General features: G+C 41.4%; 1 protein-coding gene across 5 annotated transcripts in view; it reads left to right on the forward strand.

The window, feature by feature from the left end:
* The window catches only part of HECW2 (HECT, C2 and WW domain containing E3 ubiquitin protein ligase 2), a 1462881-nt gene that overhangs the window by 962840 nt on the left and 478902 nt on the right, over positions 1-21139 (forward strand). For all 5 annotated transcript variants that reach the window (XM_069225854.1, XM_069225856.1, XM_069225859.1 and 2 more), the window contains 2 exons: positions 18504-18598; positions 21052-21127. In XM_069225854.1, the coding sequence (XP_069081955.1) occupies positions 18504-18598; positions 21052-21127 (171 nt within the window). The remainder of the gene's footprint in view (positions 1-18503; positions 18599-21051; positions 21128-21139) is intronic.

Below are 21139 nucleotides of genomic sequence, written 5' to 3' on the forward strand. Positions count from 1 at the left end.
ATTCCAATCAGTTTGAGAATAATGTTTTTTATTCATAAGGCTAGATCTTCACAAAAATCTTGCAGTCAGAATTAAAGGGGAAAATTAGCATATAATGACTACATAAAATTAAATCTTTGTTTTTTTTAGGAATTAAACAAAGCATTTCATCCATGAAGGAACCACAAGCTTAATTTGTTTAAAGAAATACTGATATAATTATAATAGGCTAGAATCTTCGCAAAAATCTTGCAGTCAGAATAAAAGGGGAAAATTTGCATATAATGACTACATAAAATTAAATCTTTGTTTTTTTTAGGAATTAAACAAAGCATTTCTTCCATGAAGGAACCACAAGCTTAATTTGTTTAAGGAAATGCTGATATAATTATAATAGTTGTGGTACTAAAATGTGTGAGGAATATGATTAAAATTCAACAGAAAAACCATCTGGGCCAGGAGCTTTAGCTTTAGGTAATTTTGCGTGGCTGCTTTAATCTCGAATAAAGGGATGACAACTAATTGATCCTGACACCTCTGAACAGCAATGAAAAAAATACTCCAATATACCCCCTCATGGGTAGAATGTTTCAGTGTATATGAATGGTGATAGTACTCCATAAAGCATTTCAAATTTTCTGAATTTCTGGTATGTGTGTTACCCACTGAATCCAGAATAATGTCAGTTTTTTATTTTTGATTCTTTACTTTTAAATAGTTGGATAAAAGCTTATCAGCTTTATTTTGACCTCCGTAGTATTTTTTGCAGTAATTTTTAATAATATGGCAGACACACTTTCAATGGACTTTTTATTGTAATCTTGCCTAAATGAGATGCTTGTAAGTGTTTTCTTGGTTGGAACTGTAATATCTACGCTCAAGTTTTTAAATAGGATCCAACAACGTGGAGGATTCCTAATGCGCCTACTTTTTTAACTGCAACATAATCAATATGAAAGCCTCCTGCAATTGCTTTAAATGCATCTCACACAAAATGAAAACTAGCATCTAAACAAATGTTAGTGTTAAAAAATATCTTTAAAACTGTTTGAACCTTTCCACAAAAACCGTATTACTTAAAAAGTGTTATTAAAAAAATGCCATCCTTGGAACCAGAGATATCCAGCAATAAGTCAAGATCAACAATGACTGGGACACAAAAACATTATCAATCCTACATTTAGCATGGTGATCAGGAGAGTAGAAAGTATATTCCATTCCATCTGGATTAAAAGCTCTCCATACATCAGTCTAACCCTCTAAAAAGTATAGATGTTTTTGCCTTCTATTAGGTACATGTTTAACAGTAGAACGTCTATCTGGGAAAGGGTCCATGTTTTGATTACAATCAACTCCAGCAATAACATTTGCTCAGTGAAGATCTGTTCCCAGAAATGAACAACAATGCCCGTGGGACTGTGAACATTAAACATACATAACAGTGTATTATTAATGGTAAGTTGGAGAAGAAGACATCTGCCCTCCTCATTCATAATCTAGCTTTAAATAACTGAATTGAGGGACCTGTGAAATAAGACAATGACACTATTCTTATGATTCTTTGCTGAAAAAGAAAAAACAGGTCCCACTCGATTTTATTTTTTAGAGAGTTAAATCTTTGTCCATCAGATGAGTTTCCTTTCTTAGGGCAATTTGCCATTTTAACCTGGAAAGATGCATGAGAGCTCCTTGTTTTTTAATGGGATTATGTAAACCTTTGATGTTCCAGGAGACAATATGAACATTATTCAAATGATTAAAAGGATATTAATGAAGAAAACACTTAAACCATTTGAAAGGACAAATAATAAGGCAATACAGCCTTTGGATAAAACATACAGTAAGGCAAAAGATAGAAGTAAAAGAAACCTCAAAGACGTAGAACAGAAAGGAGAAGGGGAAAAAAGGAAACATATTATGATAAAAACTAAAGAGATGGTTTAAAGCAAATGAAGCTTGAACCACGATGCAGAGGAGGAAATTGGAAAGCCACAGTGTTGTAGTGAGGCAGTGAAATCTGCCAAAGATAAATGGCCTCATTATGAGGCTGGCAGTCCTAGGACCGCCAGCCTCGCGTGGTGGTCAGACTACCGCAATCCAGGTGGTCTGACCGCCAAATTACAAGCTTGGTGGGCAGACCCACTCAAAGGCTGCTGTGCCCACCAGGACCATGGTTCTTGATGTGGTGAAGGTAGTCTTGGTTGTAACCAGCCAAGATGGCACTGAGCTTAGGTCCTCCTGGCTGATTACAATTCCACTTTCCTCCAGCCTTTTCATGGCAATTCTCTGTCCTCTTTCCCTCTCTGTCATCGTTCTCTCTCCCTCTCTCATTCTCTCCCCTTCTTTCTTTTATCTCTCTCTTTTCCCCCCTCTCTGCCTTTTGCCCGTGTTCATTCTGGCCTCCACCAACCCTGCGGACCTTGAAATGGTGACATTAGCCATCAAGCTTCTAAACTGCTCTCTAATAGCTCCAACCCCAGGGGAAAAGCCTATGGGATAAGTATCCAGCCTGGTAATGCTTGGAGATCAAAGAAAGATTTTAGAGGGGATTGTTTGTAAATCAGTTCACATTCCATATTGCTAAACCTTAACACTCATGCCAAATAAGTGTTTTCCTCTTTATCTTGAGTCTTGTGTTCTTTATTAAAATGTATTGTTCATATAAACAGAATTATGATATACAGCAGTTTAAGTATTTTGCATCCTTTTTTAAAAATTTTCAATCTTCCTCAACCATGTATGCCATCCACCTCTAGCTACATCTCACCACATCATACTAAATATAAACAATATGTGGGATCACACCAGCATCACAGTTACCAGTCTTTGCAGTTTTCTTCTTGTCAGTTGTCTCAAACCCAAGAGGTAGGCAGAAAGGCATGCAGAAAGGTTGTTGGAACACAAAGCAAGGTTTACTTCCTTCAGGGATTCATCTTCAGCTCGAGCAACCAATTTTCAACTTGCGGTACAATCCTCTTTCAGCAGCATATTGCAGTTTGAAGATTATTCATCAAAGAATACAAGGCTGTAGATTTTCTAACACCTTCTGGAATCACCTCAGTGCTCTTCACCAGTTGAGCTGAACCATAATGTCCTTCGATACTTATGACCAAACAGTGGCATCAGTTGTGCATATAACAGCCCCCAAAAAGGCCTGCATACAAAAGCAGGCCAATACAAGCCACATGAAATAATGCTCATCCTCACCACTTTGAACACACCTGGCTGGAGAATTTTAAACCTTTGGTAGTAATAGTAACACATTTCTGTAACTGAATAAATGCCAGTTTGCAATCTGACTCAACAGGCCATATTTCCATTTCTCCACAATTAAGAAGTTGCATTGAAACCCATTGACAATTTATAGAGGCTAGAAATAATTCTCCTCATCTCATTTATATTATTAGCCTTATCTTAAACATCAAATGATGTAGGATGTTGTCGCTATCCAAGTAGACTAGCCCCCGTCCATGCTCAATCCTGAATTACATGAAGCTTTCAAGAGCATGCCGCCCACTCCTGCTCTTAAATTCCTCAAGATTTACTTTAAAAAAGTATCCCATTTGGCACTTATTTATCCGTTCTACAAGTTACGCAAACAGGTACAAACATAACAGGTAGTCCAGTGATAAGTTCACTGGGAAGATTAGAGGGAACCTTAGAAATGCGTACTTTGCCTGTGTATGGCCAAAGCCACTCCTGCAGGAGAAGCCAGCACATGCTACATCTATACACACCACAGCCCCCCTCCACAAACCCGTAGGATGCATAGGTGCGTCTGCGAAATTCAGTCATAAATCTGGAAGTCATGCACACAGGGCCACATCCAAGTTGTTCATTTTTTTTCTGCCCACCATGCCACCTCAGATTAGGCCCAGCTAAAAAAAAATCAATTGTGATAGTACTTCATTAGGAACAGTCCAGTCCCAACTGCCAAGTCTGGTCCTCTCTCAAATGGGAGACAAGCAACCCAATATCAGTTTCGCCATAGTTGGGTTCTTCAGTCAAGTTGATCCGTGTTGCACAGCGAGCACAGGACCCATGCTCAGGCATTAACATCATGCTTGAGTATTGACTCAAGTAAACATAAGAGTAATGGGTTGTATGCACTCAGGCTAAGAACTGACTGTCCAGTCAACACATTATACCACGTGCATTCCTCCCTCAGCTTGCTGACAGTGTTGCAGATCAAGCAGAGCCCTATGACAAGCTTTGGTTTCATATACTACCCATCCATTTGTTAGATGTCCTCCCCTCCTTGGGGAGCCTCCTGCAGGCCACTTACGCGCAGGGGGCGTCTTTGCTTTCTGTCTCTCACTGCAAACTGGACTGGTAGACAGGCATCTACTGTGTCAGTGAGGCCCTAATAGGCCATGGCTGTCTTGGACTCTGAGAACCTCCACTGTGAAGCAGCGCTAGCATGCAGGCTGCTCCTCAAAGCTTTAGTCATTAGCTTAGTGTCTCAGCTCTGCAGCAAGTGCATGCAAACCAGGTGGTCTCATTCAGAGCTGGGCCCCACTAGAAAGTTGTTTTTCCTAGGCCGACAGTCCGAGCTCACTCTCTACAGCCCCTCACTGTCCGACCAGACAGAATTGCAGGAAACTGTGCAGTGCTGATCATGCAGTGTTGGGCTTGTGGGCTTTGCTTGTGTGGAGCAGGCGGGCTCTGACTCCGCGCAGCAGGACCAATGGCCGTTTGAAACACTTTGATGTGTGCGGCACCCCTGGCTCGTTTTGATGGCGCACCAGGGAGCCGCGGATCCCCGTTTGGGAACCACTACTCTTCCCTGTCAATATATAAATCTACACTGTTCCAGTTAGTTCTAATCTTTCCGATGAGGAGTATTTGGAACAAGGTGAAAAGAGTGGCGATAAAATACATTTCTGATTCCAACAGCATAATAATGAGACACACAGGAAAGAAAGACAGCAGAAGCAATGCTTGCTTGTTTGCTGGGTTGGTCTTTGAAATGTGAACAATGTAGATACATTAATCTCCTACGCCAGGCCGAATTAGAAATCTCATCCTGGACCACCGCGTATTGAAAGCCTTTTTTCATCCAGAGCCTTAGGGTTCAGTTTTTCACTTTTGTTTTGCCAGCGATTTCAAATCAGTCTTGTGTCTGAAGCACATATTCACCCTTTGAAGAAACTAGTTTGTTCTTGGCCAATTAGAAAGTAAATAATTTCACCGTGTCTTCTTGTCAGTATAATCACAAACATGTTACTGGCAATAATAATCAATATTATTCAGTGGTATGATTTTACGTTATATTTTGGTAGTGTGTGTTCTTTGTTTTCTTATGTTAAAACTACTTTTCGCGTGTTGGACCCAGTTGAGTAGTGAATGTTCCATGTGGAATTCAGCGGGTAGTCTCCTGGGGCAAGGGAATTTACCAGACTTCAGACCTCATAATACTATAATTTCAGACATGGTGCTGTTGCTATTTAGAGTTGAAATGTCTGTTATCTTACATGTATTTAGGTGTGGTGTGGGATATTTCCAAAGTACCCTGCTAGGTCGCTAGAGAATGGCTTGGAGTGAGAGATTCATACTTTCTCCTAGACAAGTGTGGAGGTTGATGTTTTTTTAATTTGTCTTTTGTGGGACATTTTCCATATTTAAGAGCCAATATGTTGTTTATTTCTCGATTTTATCATAGTTTGGTAGCCACTGTCCAAGGCCTGCAGCCAGTCCTCCTGTGACCGCCCATCTGCTCTGCACAGCCAAAGGCCGTGCAAAGTGAAGTGGTTGGCTCCATAGGTAAGGGTAAGCACAGGGTATATTCAGAGACCAGGCACTGCAGCAATCCTCTCCCTGGCTGTGGAGCAGTGGGTACAAGGCCTGGCTAGAGTCTATTCTCTTCTGCCAAATTTCAGTTTCTAAGTTTAAGGGGTTGGCTGCCAGCAGAAGATTGATCCCAGGGCCTGAAATGTTTTGGGGTGATCTGTCAAGGGGGGACACAAAAAAGAAGTGGGTTACAAAATGCAATTACCTCATACAATTTCCATAGGGTTTTTTAAACAGTGCTACGTAGCAAACAGCTGAACAGAATTACACCAAATTTGGTAGAAAGCTAGATATTTACCCAGAAAGTTTTTGTGATTTGGTGTAAATTTCTTCAGTAGTTTTCTGAGAAGGTTAAAACTGTATATATATCTGGATAGTTGAGTCCGGGATTCCTCTGTTATTTAAAGTTGTGTGCGCGCAAGACTCCCACTAGGCGCCAAAACAATGGAATCAACTTCCAGGTGCGATTCGATCTATTAACAATGAAGCTAGCTTTAGAAAGAATCTTAAGACCTTGCTATTTATTGCCGAGTTCTCTCTGCCACTCTTTAATCTAGTGTGATTTCTTTTTTTCTCCTGGGTGTCATCAAATTTGAGTTAAGTTGGTTTCCAGGCTAGCACCAGGATGATCTCTTGTGAGCAACAGCAACTTTAAATAAAAGAACAATCAGACTGGCCGAGGGGCTCTTTTTTCCTGTCGGCCATCTCACTCCCATGGGAGTGAGAAGCTCCTGTGAGTCCCTTAGGAGGTTCCGCTCTGATTGGAAGCTGCAACATGAGGAGTAATGTGGCAGCTGCCACTTCAGGGCTCTGAGTAGATGTATCATGACCCCCTAGACATTAAGGGGCTCCTCCCAAGCCCAATTAAAAAAAAAAGATTTTTGGCTTGTTCTGACCCTGTGGGGATCTCGCAGGAACCAACAGGACCACTGTGCTACTGGGAGAGTCCCATGGGAGCGCAGTGGCCGTGCTGGCTCCCACAGAGTCCCAATGGATTAAAAAAAACGATTTAAAACAAAATGTGGGGTATGAGTGTCTGTTGTGGGTTGACCACGTACAGGCAATTGGCCCTGAGCTAAACCATGCCGCACAAAACAAAAGTATGTGTGCAGGAAGAGGTGGCCCTCTGTGCATGGTCAAAGGCACTGCACGCAGGATGGTTGGCTACCTGTGGGGGGTTGGTGCAGGACCTGGTTGCAGGCCAAGCCCTGCTGCCAACCTCATGCTGCGCAGATCCAAAGGTCATTCGTGGCGGGGTTTGGTCACCCCTGGTGAGTTAGGCCCAGAGCCTGAAGCCAGCATCACACTGTGCATAGTCAAAGGCCCTGCATGGCTATGGTTTGGCATAGTTACGTATGGTAAAAAAAAAATCACTTGATGTTAAAAAAAGCCCTAAAAATTCACTGAAATAACAAAGGTTAAAGTGACATTATAGTTGGGTCTAGTCATGATATCTTACTTTGTGTTGCAATATAAAATTCAGAAATTCACTGAAAAAAGCAAAGTTTAAAGTAATGTTATAGTTATATGAAAATGTCAGTTAATGCGAACACTTAACTATAATTTGTACCCTTATCATGCATTGCTTGTGGCCTCAGATATTACCTCACTAATGGTTTGTTCTATGACACAATTGATACCATCACCGATGACATTTGAAATTACATAATTTATCATAACACTGTGCATGGCTGGAGAGCTAGTTATAGTTAGTTGAAATAATTATAACTGGTAATTTTCAGTTTTTTTTGTTTAAAACGTTACTTGACATTTTCACCTAATTATGAAGTTACTTTAACGTATGTATACATAATATAAGATGAGATGTTGCACTGACTTGTTTCCACCAATGTGTCTGAATACAGTGCTTAGGTTGGATCTGATTGGCAGTAGCCCAAAATGGCAATATAATACTACCCGCTGATCAGGAGAATAAAAAGGATGCTGCTTCCCAACATGCATTAGTTATTACTGCATTTGGTGGACTCCTTACTGTCATATCCTCAACATTCTCTTCAGATGGTTGTAGATTGGTAGTTTCTCCATTGTCCAGGAGGAGGAACTTAATTTTTGAATTGTAGCATTTGAGCCAGTTATACAGAATATTCACCACTGGCACAGAGAACGTAGTCAAATCCTGACGAGCCTCGCTCCTTAGGGTTTTGTATATTAGGATGACTGTTTCATTGTCAGCATAGTTGAAGGAACTAATTTGGCCCAGTAGAGGCTTGTGGTAGGGCGTGAGCAGAGGTGTAAAGATGATTGAGCCTGGGGAATGGCACAACATGCTGTGAAAGAAGTTGACATGAACAGAGATGGAGAGACTATGGTGTGTTTGCCTGGGAAATAGTAGGTGATCCAGTTTAGAATGCTCTCTTCTAGGTTTTCTAGTTTCAATAGTAGAATCTAGTTAAGGACAAGGCAATAAAAAAAGCCAATAGGTCCTGTGGTAATTAGCAGTACCGTCACTCTGGGTCTGCCCATTATGCTTTTCTGATCATCCCAGATTAATGTCACAAAAGCGTTTCAAGTATCAGAGATACTCATCAAAGTACAGTCATTTAAAACATATAAACTAATAAAATAGCATTGAGTTTCAACTATTAATAATGGATTTTAAAAGAAGAACCAATTATAAAACAAACAATATCAAACTTCAGCATTTCTATGAAACACAACGCAGCGCTACAATCATTAGAGATATAGGACCTTATTTACAAGCCCTTTGCGCTGCCGGTGTGTCATTCTTTCCGATATGAAAAGTGATGCACCAGCAGAATAAGGGGCTTGTAAATAAGCCCCATAGTTGCTTAGCAAAGTAATTAAAAACACATATTTTAAGCTTAATAATATTTACAGAAAAAGATAACGTGCAGGAGTGACTGACCTGAGGCGCCATCACAGGGTCAGGCTCCCAAATGTGAACTGCTGAATTGCCCTAGAAGAAAACATAAAAGGTTACAAATGGTACCTGTTCTGAACCTAAACAACGGGACCCTTTCCCATTGTACAACTGCACACTGTCTCACTGATGGCTTGGATTATTCAGAACCTCCCTCGTAAGGTGTCAGTTTTCCAAAGAAATTTTGCTTCACTCAGATTCTGTCTTCTGTACAACTAGAAGATGGGCTATCAAACACAGAACATCTGCCCAAACAGTGTAACGTTTGTTCAATTTACAGCAACTGGGAATTTTTTAAAACATTTTCAGAAGACAAACAATCTCTAATAATCAATTGACACTAAAGAAGCGTGAGAATTTAACCAACTAGATAACCATAACATAACCGGACCAAGCTTAATAACGTCCTCTAGATATATGCGCCCAAGTTCTTCATGGCAAATGTAATGTGAACTACATGGAGGAAAAGAAAGGAGACAATGGCCAAAACGATGCGCTTCCACCTGTAAGGTGTGCAGGTTAACATAGTCCCAGAATCCTGCTCCATATCTCGCAACAGGAACACATTAGGTCATGTAAATTTTTAACATCAGGGTAACAGGATTACCAACAAGAGAGGGTGTTATTTTGAACAAATCCTTTATTACTTGGCAGAGTTTCCGACTTCAGAGCATTACATTTTTACCACAAGTAGAGTGAGAGTTAAAAACTAACATCAAATGAGGAAAAGGTGCTACATTTTCAAACCTATTATTATTGGTGGCGAATGTACACACGCCTGACTTACTTGGGCCACAGGTCATCTTTGGTGAGTTCTAAATCTGACGTAAAATTTGTAAAATCAACCACTAGATTCCTCAGAGCCTTCAGGGTACAGGCCCAATAAACTACATCATTGGCGTATAACAACTCTGGTTCTGATTTAAATTGACCTAAGGCACATCCACATCCACATCTAAGAGTTTATTAATCAGGTGCAAATTTAGTTTATATATAAAATAAATAAAAAGGAGCAAGAACACATCCTTAGCTAACACCTAACTCTAATTTAAAAGCTTACGTTTTTTGCCCCATCAGGTCCAAATCTAACCTTGGCACTCAATTTGAGATGGAAGAGTGAGATACAATTAACCTGTACTACATCAAGGTATTGTTCTAATAAGAGAAGCCAGAGTTTAGTAACCTGCTAAATGCATTGGGGATAAGTCCATAAATAGTGGGTACAGCAGGCAATGCCTTTACCAATTAACAAATGAAGATATAAGCTTCGCTTCACAGTACCCTTTGGTTCTCTGAACCCATACTGGCAAGGACTTAGAATGTTGTTCTTATTTGCCCACTCTCAGATTCTACTCAACTCGGCCGATCATTTTTTTGAGCATGGAATCAATAAGTGAAATCGATATGTAACATCTCAGTTCAGTTGTCAATTCGGTTCTACTCCCTTTTTTAAAAACAGGAACAATTGCGGATAATGACCAGGAGTCAGGTAGTTGAGAGTTGCATGCATTGTTGAAAATATTACTAACGGGTGGCGCCCAGATATGTATTACACTTAAATTGATCTTTTGTTCCACATCATGCCCTGGAGCTTTTCCAGAAGGGTCATGTTGGAGAACTACGAGAACCTCATGGTAATTGAAATGTAACTTATGTCCTGCAACTATATTGTTGTAAACATTTGAGTAGGCATTAGTACTGGATGTAAGACAAGATATTCACTTAAAATGTGAAATCCACTAGTCAGTCTTAATGTGAGTGCTTATCGTATTACTCGCTATAATTACCAGCTTGCCAAAAAACGTTTGGGATTTTTCATTTTTTAAACCAATTGTTCCAATTTAAGATTGGTGATCTTTTTTTCTCCTTTTTTCAAGGACTTTCTAGTGTGCACAACAAGCTGTGATCATCTCTACATTTCCTGATGTCCTAGAGAAGGTTGTATGTGCAAGCCCCTGTTAGCAAAAAGACATGATGCATTAAACCATCATGACACAACACATGATCCAAAAGGCAAAAAATATTCAACACAATTGGACAAGTGGCCAGTGTTCTGTAATAATGGCAGCCACACACAATTATACAAAATCAAAACAATGTAGGTACTCAAAGTGACAGTGCAGTGAAAGTGCAAATATGTCAGCCAAACATATACTACATTGACAATATTTATTTACAATATATACACAAAGGTCCACCCATGGGACAAGATGCTTTTTAGAAACCCAACAATTTAGACCTTTGAGTTTGTAGAGTCCCGCACTCATTGATATTCATGGAGCCTAGGAAGGCAACGTTTTAACCTCTTAAAATAAGTCATGTGGGGTCTTCAGGACAGTAAGAAATTGTAGTACCTACAAGAAATGACATAATACCTGTAAAGTACTCCAATCCTAATACATCCACAGACGATGATCAAAGTGGGTAGAGAAGTAAATAATCCAACAAATAGCTTTAGTTTATATAGGCTTAAGTACCAAAAAGGAGGTTATAACAGTGATGAATGAAGCAGGCTGGGAAACACGAGGTGAAGATAAGGGAGGAGCTACTATTAGGGGGGCAAGAGGTATGGGTGGAAGGAGAGTATGGCAGGGTGACAAAGGGTTTACAGAAAAAATAGTTACCTGGTAGTGAGGTGGGGGGGGGGAGCAAGGTGGAGAGCAAGACAAGTATTCGAGTTGCAGAAGGGTTCTGAGGGTGTGGGAAGTAAGACGCGGGGCTAAGTAGTGAGGGACAGAGGTTGGGTTAGGAGAAATAACTTTGCGGGAAAGAGGCATGATAGTGTGATGTGGCTAGATTGTAGGTTGGTATTAACAGTGTCAAGGACTTCAAGGGCGAAAGTCTGTTCAGTTTCTTTTTTGTTTGCCAGATGAAAGGGCAATTCCTCACACTTGCAATAGTGTGATCCTGCACAGTATAACATACATAAAAAGTGTTAAGTTTCTTCTTAAGAGAATCCTAGGTAGGAGAAAAACCTATGCTTAAAATACCTCGAAATGCAAGCTGATAATGCTTGATTGAAGATGGGCATTTATGTTATATGAGATAAGCCAGGAACCAAAAGTCTCCTGACATCAGGAAGAGCTAAGCCAAAGAATCCAGAAGAAGAATCCAAATGGAATCTGGCTGCATGAAGCAAAGGTTGGGAAGAAAGATAGTGGGCGATGAAAGCCACAAAAAATAGGGAACAAATGTATTACCTCTCATGATTGCCTCCTTCTTCACTATTCAAACAGCAACGGGCATCACAGGAAAGATCCATACTTCTTCATGGGTTGGAAACCTCCTTTAATGTCCTCTGGGCAATTCACTATCTGAGGAAGGGTAATTTATAGGCCTGACCATTCCTCTTTCCTCTGAATCATGACCTCATGTAAACGTGTGAATTAGAAAACCAAGTTTATCATTGTTGTGCAATGCAAAATTCCTAAGAGCCACCACTGTCCAGCCCAGCTAATGCTTCTAATTGACAGCAGAACACCCTTTGGTTTGACAACGATCAGCACAGTCTATACTGCCAGGACACTAGTTTATGCACCGGGCATGGTGTCCAGCAGCAGGCTGGCTGAGTATCGGGTGTGTGCACAGCGCTCCTCTGACCATGGACAGGTTCCGTGTGGTCTAGGCATGTTTGTGAGAAGCAGTTACAGACACGGACATGGGGTTTTAGAAGGTAATGATCTTCCAGGAAAGTTTGGGACAACCCTGTACTAGCAAGTGCTGAAGATTCAAAATCCTGGTTTTAAAGGTACTTTGTGTGGGGTGTGTTTATTTGACTTTCAGTCTAATGCAAGGTTTGTTTTGTGTTTAAACGCCGGGATCCGTTCCTAGTGCCTTAGTAGTCGGAGAAGCCACTTATGTAGATCATTTGAATGTTTCACAAAGAATTGGCCGGGCGGTAACCATCATCTCGCACCAGCTAAACTGCTTTAGCCATTGTCTAAAAGCTCCGGAAATCCATAAATGTCACTGAATTCCCAAGGAATAAACATTTGCAAGTAAATAAGCATATCAGCTTTCGTACCAAACAATTTGGGAAATGTAAACACTGAGCAGTGAGCTACGAAAAACATAATTTCCGTATGAAGTTAAAATTCGCTCTGATTATTTTTACTGTTGCACTCCATTGAGGAAATTCCTTGGGGAGTGAACTCGCATATGATGAACAGGGCTTCCTTGCTCACCAGCTAAATTTTCTCGATGTGCCAGTAAAACTTGAAGGCTCATGGAGTACCTACACTGGTACGGGGTTCTGTGAGGATAAGCAAACAAGTGACTCGCAGATGAAAGGGGAGGGGCAATAGTCATAGTGATGCTTTGGGGTGAGGGGGAGGAGGGAAACAAGGGCAATACCCGCCAAGGAAAAACAAATGCAAAAAACACAGATTGGAATCAGCTGAACTTCAAGAATCTCAATTAGTTGACAAGAAACTCATTTTCCCAAGAAACTGTGGGGGTCAGGGCCGGGGTTGGAGGAAGCACCGCCAACAGGCTGGCGGTGCTTCCGTGGGCATTCTGACCGCGGCGGTACAGCCGCGGTCAGATACGGGAAACCGGCGGTGTCCCGCCGGTTTCCCGCTGCCCCAGGGAATCCTCCACGGCGGCGCTGCTTGCAGCGCCGCCATGGGGATTCCGACCCCCTTACCGCCATCCTGTTCCTGCCGGTTTTTACCGCCAGGAACAGGATGGCGGTAACGGGTGTCGTGGGGCCCCCTAACAGGGCCCCACAAAGATTTTCAGTGTCTGCATAGCAGACACTGAAAATCGCGACGGGTGCAACTGCACCCGTCGCACCCTTTCCACTCCGCCGGCTCCATTCGGAGCCGGCATCCTCGTGGAAGGGGGTTTCCCGCTGGGCCGGCGGGCGGCCTTCTGGCGGTCGCCTGCCGGCCCAGCGGGAAACTCAGAATTACCGCGGCGGTCTTTTGACCGCGCAGCGGTATTCTGTCGGGGGAACTTCGGCGGGTGGCCTCCGCCGCCCGCCGAAGTCAGAATGACCCCCTGTGTCTGTAATTTTGGAAACAAACAATTGGTAAATGTAACTCTGCAGTTACTGTTCAGGGCGGCTCTCTCTCGCCATAACAGGCCTCACCTGCTATATTGTCCTTCGACCCACTGTTCCAGATTAAATTAAGCATGAACTCATGTACGCAAAATCTTGCATAAATGGCCATTCTGCTATCTGTTTTAAATGACAGCAATGCGACTTTCAGATTTTTGTAGCGTGAGTTCATTTTGTGACTTTTAGCGCCATCTTTAATGGGCTTCCCCTGTAGAGCAGCCTTCAAATAGGCGTTTCTATAAAGTTGAGGCTGTTTAAATAATATTTTGCAAAATGAAAGTTTATTAGTACATTTCTTTATGTTGGAAGATCAAACTATTCTTTTTGAAACGTTCTTAGCGTTCCTAAGAAAATATTTAAACGATTGTGCCTTTATCCTGAGTTGTCCAATGAAATCAGTCCAACATCCGCGCAGTGGTAACACCGGTTGCGCGCAGTAACAGTATTTCACAGGATGAGATTTTCACCTGATTCAGAGAGTCCAAGATGAGAATGGGAAATGCGTTTTGCCGGGCCATAATCCTTTGCCTGAGTGGAAGTTGCAGCTGATTCGTAACTGTAAATCTGAGCTCACACACCATTTATACACGATTATGGATTTAGCACGACACTCGGAATGGGGCTGTGAATATTTTCTGCCGCTGTTGCAATGAAGGCCGTGAGCAAAATTGTCTTGTATTCCTAAACTCCTGCCCACGAGCATCCCTACTCATGGGCTTTGTTCCTTTTCAGCAGCCCAAGCATATTGACAGTTGTATAGGAATCACTTCTCGTAATCTGTGCACAGCGCTCACGTTGTTCTTATGCTTCTGTTCCGTATTCATTTTAAACGAGGCTCCAAGAATAGGTTTTTACATTACCATGCTTCAGTTCTTCACCCTCCGTAAACCCTACACCCCGTGTGAAATGCCCAGATTCCATGTCCGAGAAGCACGAGCCACAGCCTTTAAACACCTTAATTAAGTACATGCCTCTGCTAGAACGCATGGGTGACCTTTCCTCGCTACGGGCAAACATGTCAACAAAAGATAGGGTGCGTCTTTAAACACGATGCGCACTTCCCTGTACAGCAGAGCCAAGTGAAGAAGAAAGGCGTTCTACGAAATGATAATGTGCCATTTGCAGGTACAAAAGAGTTGTTGACTTAGGCTGTATCACCACGTGTTCACAACCAGCTTTTAAACCAAGTGAAGATAATATGTTGTGTGGGCTGCGGTGGAAACCTACGCACAGTGCTTTAAATGGAAAAATAGAAGTGCAGGTACTCTGTAGTAGAGTACCTGCTTGTTTCTGAGAAGTGCCGGTACTCTCCAATTAAAAGTATTACGTTTTTCTTGAGATAAGCCGGTACTCTCCCTCTCAAAATAAAAAAGTGCCGTTACTCAGTACCGGAGAGTACCGGCCCATTTAAAGCACTGCCTACGCATTTATGTTAGGCCGAGGGTGAATGTCTGCAGCAATGAACTGGGCCACACCACTCAGACCCAAATATTCCCATTTAGTGAAAATCAAAAACATAAGCCAACTGGAACAGCCCGGAACCTAAATAATATAGTTCTGACCTAAATTGCCAAAGAAAGTAACCTTCCACTCAGCTTAAATGGAACTATCCACATTTTCTACTTCGCCTTTTATTAACTTGATGCAATATTGCAAACGTTGCAACCTGAACATTGAAAATACATTTACACACCAGCTAACGTCGTTTCGCACCAGATATGTAAAACGTCGTCAACCTCATTGTAAGGACCAGTCGAAAACTTTTTGTTACTATTGTCCAGTTACATTTTATGTGTCTCCACTTCTTCTTGCAACTGGTTCAACTCTGCAGCATGTGGCAAGCTGGTGCCCTGGCTGCAGGTGACATACGCTACATTGTAGTATTTTGTGGCTTTAGATTTGTTGGTGCCTAAGTGGTCAAAAGGAAGCTACCCTCCCTTTGGGAGGGTTAACATGTTCCTTTATTCTAAGTTTCTTGTATTTGCTTAAACTGATTCTGGAAGAGTTGGACTAGTTCTTGGAGAATCCTGGAGGAAAGTGGGATAATGAACTCATGGATAACAGATGATTTTTGGCAGGAGCTGTTGCTTTTATTCAACACCTTTCTTCTTATTGAGGTGCTGCCCCGATACAGGGTCTGATGAAAGTTATCGAGATGGAACCTCATCTATATGATAAGAAACAACTTTAATCCTACTTAGGCTCACGTAAATTAAGTCCACAGTTTATTTCAGCATTTTCTGATAAGAGAACCTCTCAAACCGTTGCTCTGTAAGCATTTGTGTAGCCACAAGAGCAAGATGAAAACTTTGAAAAAATAATATGGAAATTGTCCAGGCTTCTGTTTGAAAGCCTTTTGGCTCTGGAGGGGAATGTGCGAAAGCTTGGAGTGGAGATGCGTTTGTTTCACAGTATTTGAATGGCATGGAAAGCACAGGGGCATTTGCCTCAAGGACACTTGACATTACCTCAAACGTGATGGGAGGAATGCTTGCATTGTGTTTAACCACTAGCAATCGCTCGGGGAGCATCCCAAACCATCGTTCTTTTGCTACAATGCCACCTCAGTTTGGACCCAGCCGTATGCAAATCAATCTTGACCCTGCTCCCTGTAGGTAGTATCAGCTGAGACTAGGTGAGTGCTCTGGAAGATTCTTAAAATCAGATTAAAGTTTTGCCGAAAGAACAAGGACCTCATAGGCATGGACAACAATGTGTCTCCTTAAACCTGGGAAGTAACTGGACGATGAGCTCCCTTCCATGGACCCAGTGGTAGAAGATTACACGTCTTTCCTTGGTGCAGATGGAAAGGAGGTGCAACCACACTTTATGATTTCTATGCAGGCTGTAAGTGGGTGATGCCCTATGGGTTACCACTGACTGGGCTACAAACCATGGTGAGTGGGAGAGGATAGAAATAAACTTCAGTACTTGAGGAGGGCCCTACCTGAGACACAGCCATCAGCTAGGTATATGGGTGTTTCCTGGTATGGGATTTAAAGTGATCTGTGCCTCCAAGTGGGACTTTGCCATGATTGGGACAGATATAGGAGGAATGGACCCTTTGCAATAACTCATATTCTTTGCCACCTTACTATTTAGCTGGACAGCAGTACTGGATTAACACTTGGGAGAGAGGAGGTACTGAGGAAGAGCAGTGTGTCTACATAAATTACCTCATCACTCAGAGTTGGCTTGGTGTTCATCCACTGTTCCTTGAGTGCAGCCATGGATCACATGAGTACGAGACAATAGAACAATGTAAACTACAGAGTTTCAGTGTCTATTCCCGGGGGCCCCCATCACCTGGGACTAAGAAGGACATCAGCTGGGTGATACTCTCTACCCCTGAGTCCGTGTCTGAAGGGGGTATAAGTGCCTGAACTCTACTATGACGCCTGCGCTGACTACATGAGGGAAGTGCCCTTTGTTTCTGCTCCTGCCCACAGTCAATGGGAACAGGGAAGGATGTTGGTGGGTGTGTGGCACAGAATAGCTGTGCCATGCATGCGTGGATCTGACAAGGGGCCTCCCAATGAAAAAATAATGCTGTGAGTCCCCTAGGTGAGACCAGGGAACTCATTAAAAAAATAAAAAAATAAAAAAACACTTTACCTTTTTTATTGAAACGTGTTTGTGTGTGTGTGTGTGTGTATAGTGTACGATATAATAATATTTGAGGGAAAAGTGTGTGTATTTAAACATAACAAAGCGATATTTCAGGGCAAAATTAATGCATTTCCATGTAAAGTTGATATTTTAAGGACAATGCATGGTGATTTATTTACACTTATTGCTGGTGCTCTTTCTACTTTGACATTTGATGATTCACATGAAAGCATTTATTCATCTATATTGATATTACTACTTATGATGTTATCATCTCTACTCCTGTGTGAGATGTGAACCTGGTAGACTGATGTACCATAAGGGATGTATATATCTTCTGTCTGAATCTGTAGGGTATCTGTAAAATGAACGGTAGCTCCACTTTCTGAGCCTGGGATTTGCCTGCCTTGGAGGGTGCCACTTACTACACCCTAAGACAGCAGAATTTGGTGTCTGTTCATCTTTCAGCGCCTGCCCCCGCCAAATAGATTCTCAGTTATTATGTGAATCAGAGAATAATATTAGAAAGGGCACAATTATTTTCTCCAAAATTATGTAAGCAATGTTAGATTGCCTACCCAGAATGCACAGCAGCCTGTGTTGCGTTGTAACCAATTTAAACAGAAAATGTGTTGAAAATGCACGGTTTGTTACCGCTTTGTCAGAATTGTCTTGGTGTGAAACTCCTAGCACTCAAGTGGACGGTTGGGTTTGTTGGATCCACCTAGAAGGTACTGGGATTAATTTGAGGTTGTCTTTTCAAAATTGATTGTAAAACGTGAAGCCTTTTAGCCAATTAATTTCAAATATATGTTGTAATGTACAGCATTTTGGCCATTTATCCAAAATAGATTTTGGTCAGAAAAGTCCCCTAAATCCTCAGGGAGAAGTCAGGCATGCAATGCTTGTTTGCTTAATTAGCGCAATTTGGGCTGCGGTTTATGCCCCCGCCACAGCCATCAACACTCGGCAGCCGCCAGTCGGTGTTTTCCCACAGGTAAAAATGCAGGCTCAGCTAAACTATCTCTGACTGTTGCAAAGGAAACAACACTAGATTGTAGCTCTTAATTGTCTCAGGAAGCAGTTATAAATTGTGAATGTTTGATATACATTTAATGTTGAATGAATTCAAAATGATCAATAATTTCTTTTTTTTTTCAGCTGAAATTAAGATCTGCTTCAAGTACTACCATGGTGTTAGCGGAGCCCTCCGAGCCACTACGCCAAGTATTACTGTAAAGAACCCTTCTGTGATGGTAGGAATGGTGATTTTTTATTTCATTATTAATACTCTGACATACTTAAACACATAATCTGCAGTTATCAGAAGGCTGGTATAACTGAGAATGTAAAGATCTATGGTAGTGTCTTTTTGAGAAAAGGAATTTGTTTCCTTATAACCAGCACAGTTCCGCAAACATCAATAAACAACAAGGAGAGCTCATACAGTCAGAGGACAAATATGGAGGCTCAAAGTACATTCATTAAATCCCCTGTTTCAGTGAAATCTTGGTGTACTATACAGTAGGGCAGTGTTTCCCAAATTGTAGGTTGCGACCCACTGGTGGGTGCAAACCCATATTTGGTGGGTTGTGAAAGTCCAACCAATTAACAAAGTAGCCTTTAAATTCTGTATTTATCTTGCCATAGTTTCTGTGCTTCAGAGTTCAAATACAGAGGTCAAATGTCAGGATATGTCTTCTGATAAATTGCTGCTTATTTTTTAAACATTGGATTAGTGTTTACAAACTTCTCTTAGTTTGCTGTCTGAGAAAGAAAAGTGAAAGGGTGTGAAAGGAAAGGCCTTAGAATGCCATTTTTGTAACACACACCAGCATGTAAATACCTATAAATGAACTGTTAAGAAAGCGAAATTGAAGCACATTTGTTTTTAATTCTGAAGCATGACGGAAGCACAAATATTTTAAGAGGATTAAATAATATCAGGACACAATATTTGGTGATGCACAAATGATATATATTCACTGAAACCTAATTTCCACACATCATTTGTGTGCAATATAGTTTAATCAATAAAACGATATGTCTGTGCGATTTAAGAGCCCATTTCAACGGAAAATGTGCTGTCTGTAAATGACAGTGCGCTGCCACACAGTGCTTTAGTTACATTAAACAATTGCCCGCCTCATGTCCATTAAAGCTACATGGGTCGTGAAAGTTTGTCGTTCTAAAAAGTGGTTTGTGATTCTAATGAAGTTAGGGAAGCACTGCAGTAGGGAATTAACCATCCAATCCAGATCCCAGCTGTGTCAGAACTCTGTTCCATAGGATGCTTCCTGGATTGGGAAAGTATATCATTGTAGCAGTCAAATGTGTCTCCCATTAACTCACATAAAGATTGGGTCTGAATTTCTAACCAGCAATCGCCTACTGAAATACAGTTGTGGGACTGAGCAGGATTGGATGTTTAAGCCCATGTGACTCTTAGCTAGTAAGTGCTGGAGAGCATTTTCTAGAATTTTCCATAAAGCTTGTACCAACTTGAATGGCTGCTGCTATGATTCAGATAATGAAAGGGAGCTTTCTAGACTGCATGTGTTAGATGGAGCCCTAGAAGGCCCATAGGAATCACCTGTGTGCATTTCAGTAGACTGCCTTTTGCTTCAAAGGCCGATGAGATTTAAGAAGACAATTAAGAATTCATGCCTGACCTGTGGGATAGTGAACTGACAAATCTCACGAATCTGTCCAATGTAAGGCTAGTGCAGCTCACAGATGTTTGAGGAAAGCCAGTCTGTAGGCGTGCAGATGCTTCTAAACTGTTTATTGGTAACATTCGTTATGAATGTGTCTTCACAGCTTAAAGCCAACAATGCACAAGAATCAAACTGCAGCTAACCCAGGGCAGCAGAACTGCTCTCTGAGGTAATATGTTGAAACCTCATAGAATTTGTGCTGGTGTGAATAACAGGTACGTCTTTAACAGAGAACATAAGACAGATGCTCACTGAATTCTGGGGAGTACTATCGCATTACTGTTGGGCATATAAACGTCCAACTCGACTCTAAGTATCACTACGGAAATCCCCAGCTAAACCTGAGAATTATTGTGTCACCTCGTGAATCTGGGGGGCTACAGGCTGAGATGACCAGCAATATATTTCTGCATGTGACCACCTATGGAACTCAGTTACGAATTGTTGAAATGAAACTGCCTCATTTGACAGGATTTACACTTTCCAGTAGCTGCTGTTCTTATTGATGTGTACATTGCACGTGGACTACCAAATTCAAGCCATGTAAGCTCCCTAATGATTAGTATGGTCCTGTTTTTCACTGGATTATGTGTCTAACTTCATGTTGGGTTCTGAGGCGTCAGCAGAGATACATGAAACTTTATGTCCCATATGTAAATAATAGATTTTTATTCTTAATCATGTATGCAAACATAAGTATGATTAAATGCACACAGTTTCTGTTTCCAACATTTGTGAACCCCTCTTAATTAGTCTGCTAGATGGAGGTCATGATTTGAAGGAAAGACAGTGACATTTTGCAAACCCAGGTTGAAGAAGTATCCCATCATAACTATAGGCACATCCTTACCATCTGCCTCTATTACAAGAAATATAGAAATTGTACATAGCAAGAATTTACCTGCAAGAGGATCCGAGTTTTGTGCCTTAAAAGGACAAAGCAAAGCGTCTCAACCATGCCTTAATGTGTCTTTACTTTTCAATTTTATCAGATGGGGGCTGAAGGTATGGATGAAAGTGCTTCTGCCAATCAACACAGTCGAAAGTTAGTCAGCTTTACATTATCAGGTAAGAGTTATG

This window comes from Pleurodeles waltl, chromosome 3_1, assembly GCF_031143425.1.
Source record: "Pleurodeles waltl isolate 20211129_DDA chromosome 3_1, aPleWal1.hap1.20221129, whole genome shotgun sequence".
In the NCBI taxonomy this organism is placed as follows: domain Eukaryota; kingdom Metazoa; phylum Chordata; class Amphibia; order Caudata; family Salamandridae; genus Pleurodeles; species Pleurodeles waltl.